The sequence below is a fragment of the Arvicanthis niloticus genome, chromosome 8, assembly GCF_011762505.2.
Source record: "Arvicanthis niloticus isolate mArvNil1 chromosome 8, mArvNil1.pat.X, whole genome shotgun sequence".
NCBI lineage: Eukaryota > Metazoa > Chordata > Mammalia > Rodentia > Muridae > Arvicanthis > Arvicanthis niloticus.
The window spans coordinates 61006829-61019224 of NC_047665.1; the positions used below are offsets into that span (position 1 = coordinate 61006829).

Consider the following 12396-nt stretch of genomic DNA (forward strand, 5'->3'; position numbering starts at 1 on the left):
TGAAATCAACTGCGTTCCCTCAGTTAACAGTACATTCCTGTTGTTGCCAGCCAGGTGGCAGCGGTTGGGTTTTCCTGCCTTTGAGTGGCTGTCAGCTTGGCCATAGTGGCTGAAGTTAGCATCCTAGCTGTTACTTTATACCCTGTTGGTACGATAGATGTTTGAGTTTACTTGTTGGCTGAAATCACTTTAGCAAACCCATTGTGAGGCTAGCGTTGTGTCAGACACCTGGAGTCCCAGTTGTTTGGGAGGTTGCAAGAGAGGTAGACAAAAGCATGTGTGACATTAAACTGTTATCATGGAAATGAAACTTGCTAATCTCAGAAAGTACATTAACAGCAAGCTAGATGAAAACCAGCTGTCCACGTCTGAAATCAGTTTGTTGTAGTTTAGCTGGCAGGCCTCAAACTTGGAGGCATCTTGCCTCTGCATGAGTGCTTAGATTTTAGGGATTTACCAGGGTATCTAACCCTTTTCTTTCTTGGTGGAATACAAAACTATGATGTTCTAAATAATTTTAGTGCCAGCAAAATACCATATATACTCACATACATGTGTTCCATGGAGGATTTGTTTGTTTATTTATGGCAGTGTCATATAGCCTGGGCTCAGACTCAGGATATAGCTGAGGATAACCTTGAGCTTCTGCTCTTCCCATTCCTATGTCCCAGGTGCTAGCATTATTCATATGCTATATACCAGACCTGGTTTTTGCACGACTAGAGCTTTGTGCATGGGAGTCAAGCTGCCAACTTAGGTATAGACCCAGGCCTCTATGGGCTTCCGAAATGGATATTTCAGAGTTGAGTTTTTAAAAACCAACATAATTTTGACTATATATAATGTTCAGAGGATTTTTTTTTCTTGTTAAAGTTTAAGTTAATAAAATATGTATACTAGAGTCCTGGTTACTGTGGAAATTTACTTTACTGTTTGAAATTAGAATTAATTTAGGATTTTTTCCTAATAATTCAAAAGATCAAGTTCTTATCTTGGGCAATAAATGGCTGTCTCAGATGGGTATGATTTACCTTTTTTTTCTTTCTTTTTTTTTCTTTTAATAAGCAAGTCAGTGAACTTGACTCAGGACAGGGTTTGCATGGTTAATAAGGATGACCTCTAATAGGCTATAACTGTTTTGTCTGTGCACTATTGAGTCTGTGGCAACTTGCCAAAGCCTAGTGACTTCTCTTCCAGTGTAAGATGTGTTTCCCAAGAGAATAATAGTTACTTTATGTCTCCATTTACAAATCACTTGTTTGACATATTATAGCTATTGGAACTTGGAGAAGGAAGAGCTGCAGAGGATGGGGAGAGAAGATCCTCTGGACACTGACTTTAGTATCCTTCAGTGCTTAGAGTTCTTTATATTGCTGGTACAGTGCTGAAGAGGCTACTGATAGGATATCATGTTTGGTTTTGTTTCTTTAAAGCAGTGTGTGTCAACCCCTTTGGGGATGAAGGACCCTTTCACAGGGGTTGCATATCAGATACTTAGAACTCAAAAGAAGAGCAAAGTTACAGTTAAGAATAGCAGTAAAAGCCTGACGGTGGTGGCGCACGCCTTTAATCCCAGCACTTGGGAGGCAGAGGCAGGCGGATTTCTGAGTTCGAGGCCAGCCTGGTCTACAGAGTGAGTTCCAAGACAGCCAGGGCTATACAGAGAAACCCTGTCTCGAAAAAAAAAAAAAAAAAAAAAAAAGAAAAAGAAAAAGAATAGCAGTAAAAGCCATTTTCTGGTTGGAGATCAACACAACATGAGGAACAGTATTAAAGGGCCACCACATTAGGAAGGCTGAGAACCACTGGTTTAAAACATCTGCTTTATGTAGCCAATAAAGTTTTATGTTTTTAAAATTTTTCTTTTAGAGCTGAAGGTTGGATCCAGGGCCTTGAGAACACCAAGTACTCACTACCCCTGTGATAACTTTGTTAGCCTAAAGTAGCCTTGACTTTAAAAAGACATTCAGAACTAGTATTAGACTCGGAACATTTTGTTCCAGTGTAATTTCTTTGGTACTTTCCTTAAACTAGGCTTAGCGTCATGGAATGTAGCTGAGTAGCTGTTTGGGTGAAGTGGCCTTTACAGCACAGCTCATACATTTAAACTGACAAGTGGAGTTCAGGATATTTTGAAGTTTTTTTTAAACAGTCAGAAATCTCATTATTTCTAAGAAGGAAATGAGAAAAAAATCTGTATTAACTTGTTGACATAATTGGTATATAATGTGATGAATTCTTTTAGTGTTAATGTATAAAGAAAAATGTCATGTTTGATTGTTGGTGGGCAGTGACCCATTTGTGTCTTTTCAAGGGATTGCTTACATTGAAAATATGTGTCTACACAGAAGAGCTATGATTGGATCAGTGTGTGTTCACCTAGAAACGTAGGGTTTTGAGAACTGTTTGCATGCTGTTACAGAAGGTATTTCTCACTTTGTTTCTGTTTCACTCACATAGTGCTCTGTCCACTAATTGGGTTTGAAATCTAAATTGGGTCTTAATTGAAATTGTAAACAAAATAGAAAGTGTCATTGTCCATGGCACGTAGGAAAGGTGAGTATGTCTTTGTCAGACTAAGTGGTGTGGGTGTGCCACGTGAGGTTGACATCCAGTGTGACGTTAAGTCCACTCAGGTTGACAGGGTGCATTCCACATGTACACTTGGTCACTGCTCTGTCCTCAGTGGGCTTTGTGGAGATGCTGCCGTCATTTTCTGCTTCCTCTTCCTCTTCCTCAAGCACACATTTTATGTATTTATTTATTCATTTATTACTATCTTTTCTCCTATTTCTCAAATTGCATAAACCACTTCTCATTTAGATTTATTTATACATTACTCCTCCTGGGAAAAGATGCACCTCATTTCTAAAGGGTATCCATGGCTCTGCAGGCCAACGTTATTTTGCATGGGGGCTTTAGGTATTGTAGAACTTCTTGTGTCTTTGGACAGATATCTCTCAAAACCATGACTGACTTATTTGTGAGTAGATACTGTCCCCTGCAGTGGGGATGGTTGCTGTATTTACGACTGGGAATACTCAATGATCATTACTTACCTGTGGTCAAAATAAAATCTAGCCCTGACTTCTTTCTTACTTTGTCAGAATGTCAAACTTGAGTTTTCAAACAGTAAAAGGCTACCATGATTTCTCTCAGGAGTTTGAGAACTATGCCCTCTTTCCAGGTGATTGAAAGTTAAACTAAAACTTGGAGTAGACAAGTTAGGCTGTGCACAGGCACTGAAATGGCATCTAGGGTATGTAAGGTAAGCATGCTCCAGTGGTGTACTGCGGCTCATTGACAGGTGACATGAGTAGTGAAGGTGGCCTGCTTGGGTGGGGAGAACTCGAAGCTACTTCCTCTTCAGTAGGGGAGAGTGTGAAGTAGGACTTGTGGGAGGTAGGAAGGAGGAAGGAGGGGCTCACAGCATGCCTTATTTCCCTCTAGATGAGATTATGTCAGTCAAGAAGGAGCCACATGACTGAAACTTGGTTTTATTGATACATGTTTTCATATGCATGTCTTCTCCAAGAATAGCTATAAGTTAAATTTAGTATGTTTTCATAAAACAAAACAAAACAAAATGCGAGGCTGGAGAGATGGCTTAGTAGTTAAGAGCTCTGATTGCTCTTCGAGAGGTCCTGAGTTTAATTCCCAGCAACCACATGGTGGCTCACAACCATATTTAATGGGATCTGCCGCCCTCTTCTGGTGTGTCTGAAGACAGCTATAGTGTACATAAAATAAGTAAATTTTTTAAAAAATGAGCTTGAAAACACGGTAAAATCTTAACTTTTCACAGTTATATTCACTCTTTGTTATAATAATATAGAATAAATTTTTTTATATTGTGCTCTTTTTTGGCTTATTCTATATATACTATGTTTATAGAAAATATATACAGTACTTTGTAAAAAGTGGTAATGTCACTCCTTAGGAATAGAGGGGATTCTTTTAAGTTTTCTGTAGTTTATTTGACTTTTTACTTACATGGAGGTATTTGGAATATTTTCTGTTTCTTCATATCAAATTCTAAGCTGTGATTATTATTTAATGTCTCCTCCATGGGCCCAAATTAAACATTGTAAGGGAAACTCTTCAGATGGTATAACTGAGGTGAAAGATGCTGTATAACGAGGCAGTATTCCTAGTACGCTGATGTTCAAACTGGCCTCTGCCTTGTAGAGCAGGTCAGAAGCTCACACGCCACAGTGGTGAAAAGCATCGCTCAGGTCTGATACTGGGAATGCACAAACTGTGAAATAGCCGTTCGTCCGCCCCTTCCTCAGTTTTTCTTGCTTCCGCTTACGTGCATTTCTTTCCCCACAGTTGTTTGTTGCTGGTTTGATTGTGCTGCTGTTAGATGAGCTGCTACAGAAGGGTTACGGCTTGGGGTCTGGTATTTCCCTCTTTATTGCCACCAACATCTGTGAAACCATTGTCTGGAAGGCCTTTAGTCCCACTACCATTAACACTGGCAGAGGTACATCTCACAGTGACTGCAACTGCACGAGTTTTGCTGGATGTATGCTGAAAATGAGTTCATGATACAGCCGCACATGCCTGTAGCCACTCCAGTGTGCTACCTCGGGGGAGCACAAATGCTAAATGTTTAAAACTTACTGAGCAGAGATGTGTGAAGTATGCAGCAGTAAGTCCAAAAGAGTGGATTCTAACCTCTGCTGGTTTCAAGTTTCAGTGGTTACAAATAGTATTGCAATTTTGACTTTTGACCTTGCTTAAGCCATTGCTGCCAGAGTCATTTTCCTCCCTGAATGCAGCGGAGGGACAGAAAGGTAGTGGATTATGATTCGGCCGTCCTCAGGGAGCACTCGTACCCTTGCCTCTAACTGGCTTTGTAATAGCATCTACGTTGTGCAAGATTTCATTCTTTCCCCATATCCCTTTCCACTTCTCAGTTGTCATCCTGTCCTAATTAGTCAGTGTCTAACTTGGATCCCAGCCTTAAGAAAATAACAGATAGTTTATTAACATTCTTGGTGCAGTGAGCTAATGGCAAGCGTGGTAGATAACATACCTGCTCGGAATCTGATAATTTGTATTCTGCTTTGCTGCTGCTTTTTATCATCCCTTAAAGTAGTCCTCCGTTTCCCTAGAGTAAAGGAGAGGCAAACCTGTATGAATCAAAATTGCAGATTTATGTTGAAATTTGCCTCCATGATATAACTATGTTTAGAACCCACACAAATGGTTATGCCATAAATCCATACAACATAGTCATAAACTGGTAAATTGACTTGAGGTTTGTTATTTTTAAAACTTTGAGGCAACTATGGAATAGGTATCCATAGTTCATTTCTGTCTTGATTTCTCAGGTACGGAGTTTGAAGGTGCAGTCATAGCTCTGTTTCATTTGTTGGCTACCAGGACAGACAAAGTGCGAGCCTTGAGGGAGGCCTTTTATCGGCAGAACCTCCCCAACCTTATGAACCTCATCGCCACAGTTTTTGTCTTTGCTGTTGTCATATATTTTCAGGTGAGTAACGTTCTCACTGGTGGAACTGCTCATTTTCTTGTAACAAGGAGAATGCTGTTCAAAAGGATGATGTCTAACAAGTGATGTTTCAAAACTCTAGTTTGAAGGTGGGAAATATTGCCATAAAATAGGAAAAAAAGGCATGCTGTTTGGGGAGGATACAGGTTCTGTTGTCATTGTCCCACCCCCTCTGCAGCTGCCCTTCTCTCTGTGCACTCTTTGACGTGTACTTCCTCTTACTCTTAATTTCATTTGTAGGGGTTTCGTGTTGACTTGCCCATTAAGTCGGCCCGGTATCGTGGACAGTACAGTAGCTATCCCATCAAGCTCTTCTACACGTCGAATATTCCCATAATCCTCCAGTCTGCCTTAGTTTCAAACTTGTACGTCATTTCCCAGATGCTGTCTGTTCGATTTAGTGGCAACTTTTTAGTAAACTTACTAGGACAGTGGGCCGTGAGTATGTTTATTTTTATTAAATTTAAAATTTGTATTTTATAGTTGCATTTTTAACTGAGATAGATATTGAAACATTTTTAAATTTATTTACCTGTACCATTTTGTTTTGAAAATTTGGTAAATGTTCTAAGATTAATATTTCCCTATATAGGAAGCATTTTTGAGTATCATTTGAATAGCTTTTTAGGCTAAAAAAAATCATAAAAGTGCTTTTGTAGTCTTTGTTTTGTAGTCTTTGTTGTTTAGAGACATGGTCTCATGTTATAACCCAAGCTGACTAAGGAGTCTTCTTGCCTCAGCCTCTGTATATAGGAATCACAGGCTTCGCCACCATATCTGGCCTCTTGTTAAGTTGTTCTGTTGTCTGTTATAACATTTTCTATTTGCCAATACAGGGAATTGTAAAAACGGAAAGAAAGGATCATCCTTTTCTTTTTCTCTCTCATTTTCCATGACTTGAATGGCAATAAATTAGCTTGCATTTGACTAGGCTGGAGATGGGCATGTAGTTATTAACAAGACTGAAAACTGGAAACAGAATCTATTAAATCCAAAAAAGTAAAATAATCTACAGATCTTTATTTTTTAAAGCAATACAGCCAAAATTTGATCATATAACAGGAGTATTTTCTCTCTTAAATTACAGAATTAAAAGGGCAATCTTCCATTTTTCTTTATTCATTTATAGAAACTTTATAATTTGCTTTATACCAAAAAATATTAGTATTTGGAGTCCTTGAAATATAGTGCTTATTCTAGATTAAGTACACTAAAATGTATAACTTGGGCAGTGAGCTTTTTTGTTGTTGTTTGTTTTGTGTTTGTTTTGTTTGAGGCTCAGGCTGGCCTCAGCCATTTGATCTCCTGACTCAACTTTCTGAGTGCTGGGATTATAGGTGAGTGCCTCCATGCCTGGCTTCCTTTGTTCATTTATTTAAAGTTTTTCAAGAAAAGGTTTTTCTGTGTAGCTCTGTCTTTGATCTGGAACTCACTCTGTAGACCAAGCAGGCCTTGAACTCACAGAGATCTGCCTGCCTCTGCTTCCCAGTGCTTGGAATAAAGGCTTACACCACCACCACCTGGCATGCTTGCGTTCTTAATACTGTAAAATGCAACAGAGAGTTGAGATACATTTCAGATTCTAGATATAACTAGAGATTAATTATAACTTGTTTTTATTTCTGTCCTCAATATTTCATAGATATGTTTTTAAAACTCCATTCTTCTGTTAATGACACTGTCTTACACAAAATGAAGTGCATAATTCTGAATGAATGATGGATGCAAAGTTAACTCCTAAAATTGTATATGTTCATTGGCTATAGGGCTAGTGAAACGGCTCAGCAGGTAAAGGTGTTTTCTGTATGAGTCTAACACTCTTGAGTTTGATCCCCAGATTCAACCCATGAAAGAGTGGCAGGAGAGAAACAACTCCACGAGTTGTCCCTTGACCTCCACATATGCACTGTGCTACACGCTTACCAATCCACAGACAGTGTATATACTACATAGTAATAAAGCATTTTTAAAAAGTTAAAACATGGTCATACATTTTGAAAAATGCAGACATGAAATTCTGGCCATGACAACTGTAGTCTCAAATATTCAGGAGGAGATCACTTCAGGAATTTTTGAGTCATCTTGGGCAACATAGTGAGATCTCATGTCAAAACAAAAACAAGCTGGGAGGTGGTGGCACACGCCTTTAATCCCAGCACTTGGGAGGCAGAGGCAGATGGATTTTCTGTCTACAGAGTGAATTCCAGGACTGCCAGGGCTACACAGAGAAACCCTGTCTTGGGGGAAAAAAAAAAAAAAAAAACCCTAAAACAAAAAACAAAACAAACAAACAAAAAACCCCAAATCTTAAGGTCTATGATGCAATTCATTGTAAGGCATACATACATGATACTTCAAGGCCCTGGGTGTGTCATCCTCAGTAACAAAACCCTATTCTCAGGTAGTCAGGTTGACTCTGTTTCTTCAATTCTTGTCTCATAGGATGTCAGTGGGGGAGGGCCTGCTCGCTCCTACCCTGTTGGTGGCCTTTGTTACTACCTATCTCCTCCTGAGTCCATGGGAGCCATATTTGAGGACCCTGTTCATGTAGTTGTGTATATTATCTTCATGTTGGGGTCATGTGCATTCTTTTCTAAGACATGGATAGAAGTTTCTGGTTCTTCAGCCAAAGATGTAAGTATATAGCTAGTTAAAAATAATTTTGTAAAAATCCTATTATTTGGGTATCAAATTGTTTTATAGTTTTAAGCTTTGTTCATATATTCTTAGTGAGACTTACCCCAACAGGCTAAAAATTGGTTCTACTGAACTTTTACAGTAGCTTTGTGATCCTCTAAAACCAGTCCTACTCAATAAACCTCTTTAGTATCCAGTTCCTCTTTACAGAGTTAATACAAATGCTGGGAGCACAGATACAATACTGTGGTTAGAACATGCCTGGCAGCATTGTGACCTCCATTTCCTCATGTTCAATGGGAGCCATGCAGTTCCAGGGTTGTGGTTCTTATATTTTCAGTGTAGAAACCAACAAAATGAGACTAGTTTAATTTCAAAAGTTTTTGTCTTTTTCTTTTGGCCAGGTGGCCAAGCAGCTTAAAGAACAGCAGATGGTGATGAGGGGCCACAGAGATACCTCCATGGTCCATGAGCTGAACAGGTAAGGTCACAAGGTCATTTCTTCCTAAGATGATGTTTAGCCTTGTCATTGCTTTAGTCCTATTTGTTTTGTGCTCTTCACAAGAGAACTGAAATTTAACTAAAACTTGTCTTCCACAAAAAGTTGGCCCTTTTATAATCTTTTAAACTTAGCTTTTGAAACTATCATTCCCCTCACCACCTCCTTGTCTCTCAAATTCACAGCATCTTTTTGTCTTTCTGTCTCTCACACACTTTCCTAAATAAGTGTATGTGTGTGTATAAATACAATCTTTTCAGTCTGTACAATGGTATTTATACATATATGGTTTTAGAGCTGTCTATTTGGTATTGGATAACCAGTTGGGGCTTCTTCCCTGGGGAAGACGATTTCTCCTGCTCTCAGTAGTCCTTAGTAGCCTAGTTCTTAGGGTTGGGACCCTCTCCATGTTAGCATGTCTGTTGGTATTGTCCTTATTCAGATCTTGTTTAGGCATGTGCCTTAGGGTTTCACTGTTGTGAAGAGATACCATGACCACAGCAACTCTTAAAAGGAAAACATTTAATTGGGACTGGCTTACAGTTTCAGCCGTTTGGTGAAACACATGAATCTATGGGGGACATTCAAACCACCACAGCAGCCTATATAATTTTAAATTGAGACTGTGCTTTCATTGCTCACTCAAGAGTTAAAATGATACATATTAGTAGTTCTCAGTGTTGGCTGGCTGCACATGAAATTACCAGGGAGCTTCTAAAACATTCAGTGTTGGAGTCCACACTAGCCCCACGTTGGGCGCCAAAATAATGTTGGGGACCGCACTAGCCCCAAGTTGGGGCAGCCAAAATAAATGTTGCAGCCCAGGCAAAATGTTGAGGCCCGGGCCAACCCACGTTTGGGCGGCCACTGTATCCCGGCCCAAGCTGCTGCTCCGGTCTGCAGGTTGGGCTTCAGCAAGAGCGAGGGTGACGGCAGATTCTACCTAATGTCTGAGATTCGTCTCTGATGATCCCTCTATAGTCTCTGATCTCAGTCTATATTCTCTGATCTCTGGTTCTGTCTTCTATAGTAAGCCACGCCTCTAAGTTACACCTTTAATCATGCCCTTAGGTCTTGTCTCTAACTCTGATCTCTATACTTCTAAGTATACTATTAAGTTACACACCTTTAATCTCACACACCTTTAATCTCAAGGTATCTAAACCAAGATTATCGGAGTGTTCTCAGCTGTTGTAAGCTATTGTAATCCAAGTCTCATGTCAGGGTATATGGCTCAAGATGGCTGCAAAGCTGATAGCCGCTTTCTGCTAAAAGTCGGCCCCCAACAATTCAGGAGATAGGACTTGTTCCTAGTCATCAGGTATTTGGTCTTTGTGACTTTATTGAGAGAAAATTCATATATTACTTAATGCATTCAGTTGAAATACATAGTGTACACCTGTCACTGGTGCACTTGAGAGGCTAATGCAGGATTGCTAAAAGCTAAAGGCCAGCCCGGGCTATCCATCGAGTACCAGGCCAATACAATGAAACCAGTTGTATGTGGATTGCTATTTCTTCAGTGGTTTCTTGAACTGGCAATAGTGTTCCTATCTTAATTTATCTTATGTATATGAGTGGTTTGCCAATGTGTACATATGTGTCTGGTTTGAAATTTTTCACCTCCCCACCCACCAAGAGGGAATTTAGGGCTACCTGTTAGATGTGACACCATGTGTCTCTGATCGTGAAACTTTGGAAGTGGAGGTAGGATATTATATGAGAGCCAGACTAAAGAAACCACTTCCCTCATCCCCAAATTGTAGTCAGGCATGGTGGTTTATTAATATACTCTCAGTGTTTGGAAGCTTAAGCACATGGATTGCTATGAGTTCTAGGCCAACCAGAGGCTACAGAGGCATGTCTGGAAAAAAAAAACATACAACATATATATATATATATATATATATATATATATATATATATATATATATATATGTATATATGTATGTATGTGTGTGTGTATATATATATATACACACACACACATATAAAGTATATATTCTTGTATATATACATACAAATAATATATACTCTGTATGTATAATAATAATAAATTTCAAGCTAAAATTCTGTCCTAAAAATTGCACTGCCTTGTGGGTATTACAATATTTTTAACTTGGTGGTTTGAAATCATTGGCTTAATCACCTTCAACAGTGAGGACTGCTCCAACAAGTTTATATTGAGGGAATCATTTCTAGCAAAACTGGAGGTTGTACTGCTTCTAACTATTATATTCTAATTCTTTGTTTCCCACTGCCTGACAAAGGTCTTTTGTCTTTTAGGTACATCCCCACAGCAGCTGCCTTTGGGGGTCTGTGCATCGGTGCCCTGTCGGTACTAGCAGACTTCCTTGGGGCCATTGGCTCTGGTACTGGAATTCTGCTTGCAGTCACTATTATTTATCAGTACTTTGAAATATTTGTTAAGGAACAGGCTGAAGTTGGTGGGATGGGTGCTTTGTTTTTCTAAATGTTCATCTATTTCTTTGTGTGTGTGAAAGGGAAAATATTTTGACATACTGTTTCTGTCAAATAATGCTGGTTCCCCTTTCTTCCCTCAGTTTGTTGTTTTCAGTGCTAACTGTCCCATTTCTGAAATGGGCACAGAGCTAAGCCTGTGTGCAGCATTAGTACCAGCTGCCTTAAAACTGAAGTTTACATTATTTGTTGACACTGTCCATCGAGTGTTAGCAGTGATGCTGGGAAGCAGTGTATCTGCCTAGCTGTTGGTCAGACAGCGAGACAGTGACATGGATTAGCTTTGCACACAACATTCAGAACACTGAATATTCCCTTGTTTAAAAATAAATGCAGTGCAAATTGCCACTTAACAGTATTTTGAGCTTCCCTAATGAGTTATGGAGCATTTATATCTAATGTATATTTTAGATAATTTTTATACTTTTTTAACTCATCATATCCATGCTCCCTCCCTCACCAGCCCCACCCCTTAATTCATCCTATCCCCAACTGCCACTCAGCCTGGATGGGCAAAAATCAAGCATTGAAGTTATTTCTGTCACTGGAAACAATTGCTTCTAATTCCTTTTCTGCTTTTCATTTGTCCTCTTTTCCTGGGGACAGCTAAGTGCTGTCCAGCTGTATTGGCTATGCCTTCTACTTCCAATGCCCCAAAGTATTTTTCTCTCTTCCCTAATCCCCAAAGCAAGATCTAGTTCTCAAGCAGTGTCTGTAGTTGAGTGGAAGTGAGCAATGAGTAATTCATTCTAGGACTTGATGTCTGTGAGGTGCATAGCAGGACCCAAGTGTAAACAGTAGACAATAAACTTTTATTTAATAAAACTGTTGCAGTTGTGTTGGAAAAATAAAGAGATTCCTATTAAGTGTTCTCTAAGAGTATTTCTGTAGGTTCACTGTATTTACACAGAACATATCTGAATATGGTTGAAAGGGTCAAGTATAGTCATATTTTAGTTCTAAATTACTCAAGGGCAATATAGCAAGAGTACTTGTGACATGAAGTGTCTTAAAACATACTTTACTGTTCATTTGACATCACTCATTTCTTTGTATTCTTTAGAGTGCATACTTTATTTTCAAAAAAATAGCAAATTTAACTTTTATTTTCAAAAGTAGAGTTTTCAGTAATTGACTTTCTTAGTAGGAATGAGAGTTAGGACTGACTTAGCTTGAGCTAAGGTCAGACAGTGGAGAAGAGAACACCCTGGGGTATTAGAACCTACTTTCTGAGTTTTCCAAATGAATGAAGAAAAAAAAA

At 39.1% G+C, this 12396-nt stretch overlaps 1 protein-coding gene across 2 annotated transcripts in view; it reads left to right on the plus strand.

Annotated features, from left to right (window-relative positions):
* The window catches only part of Sec61a2 (SEC61 translocon subunit alpha 2), a 28215-nt gene extending 16209 nt beyond the window's left edge, over positions 1-12006 (plus strand). For both annotated transcript variants that reach the window (XM_034509993.2, XM_034509994.2), the window contains exons 7-12: positions 4333-4486; positions 5340-5500; positions 5759-5956; positions 7961-8152; positions 8560-8636; positions 10941-12006. In XM_034509993.2, the coding sequence (XP_034365884.1) occupies positions 4333-4486; positions 5340-5500; positions 5759-5956; positions 7961-8152; positions 8560-8636; positions 10941-11127 (969 nt within the window). In that variant the 3' untranslated portion in view covers positions 11128-12006. The remainder of the gene's footprint in view (positions 1-4332; positions 4487-5339; positions 5501-5758; positions 5957-7960; positions 8153-8559; positions 8637-10940) is intronic.
* The last annotated feature ends 390 nt before the right edge of the window (positions 12007-12396 follow it).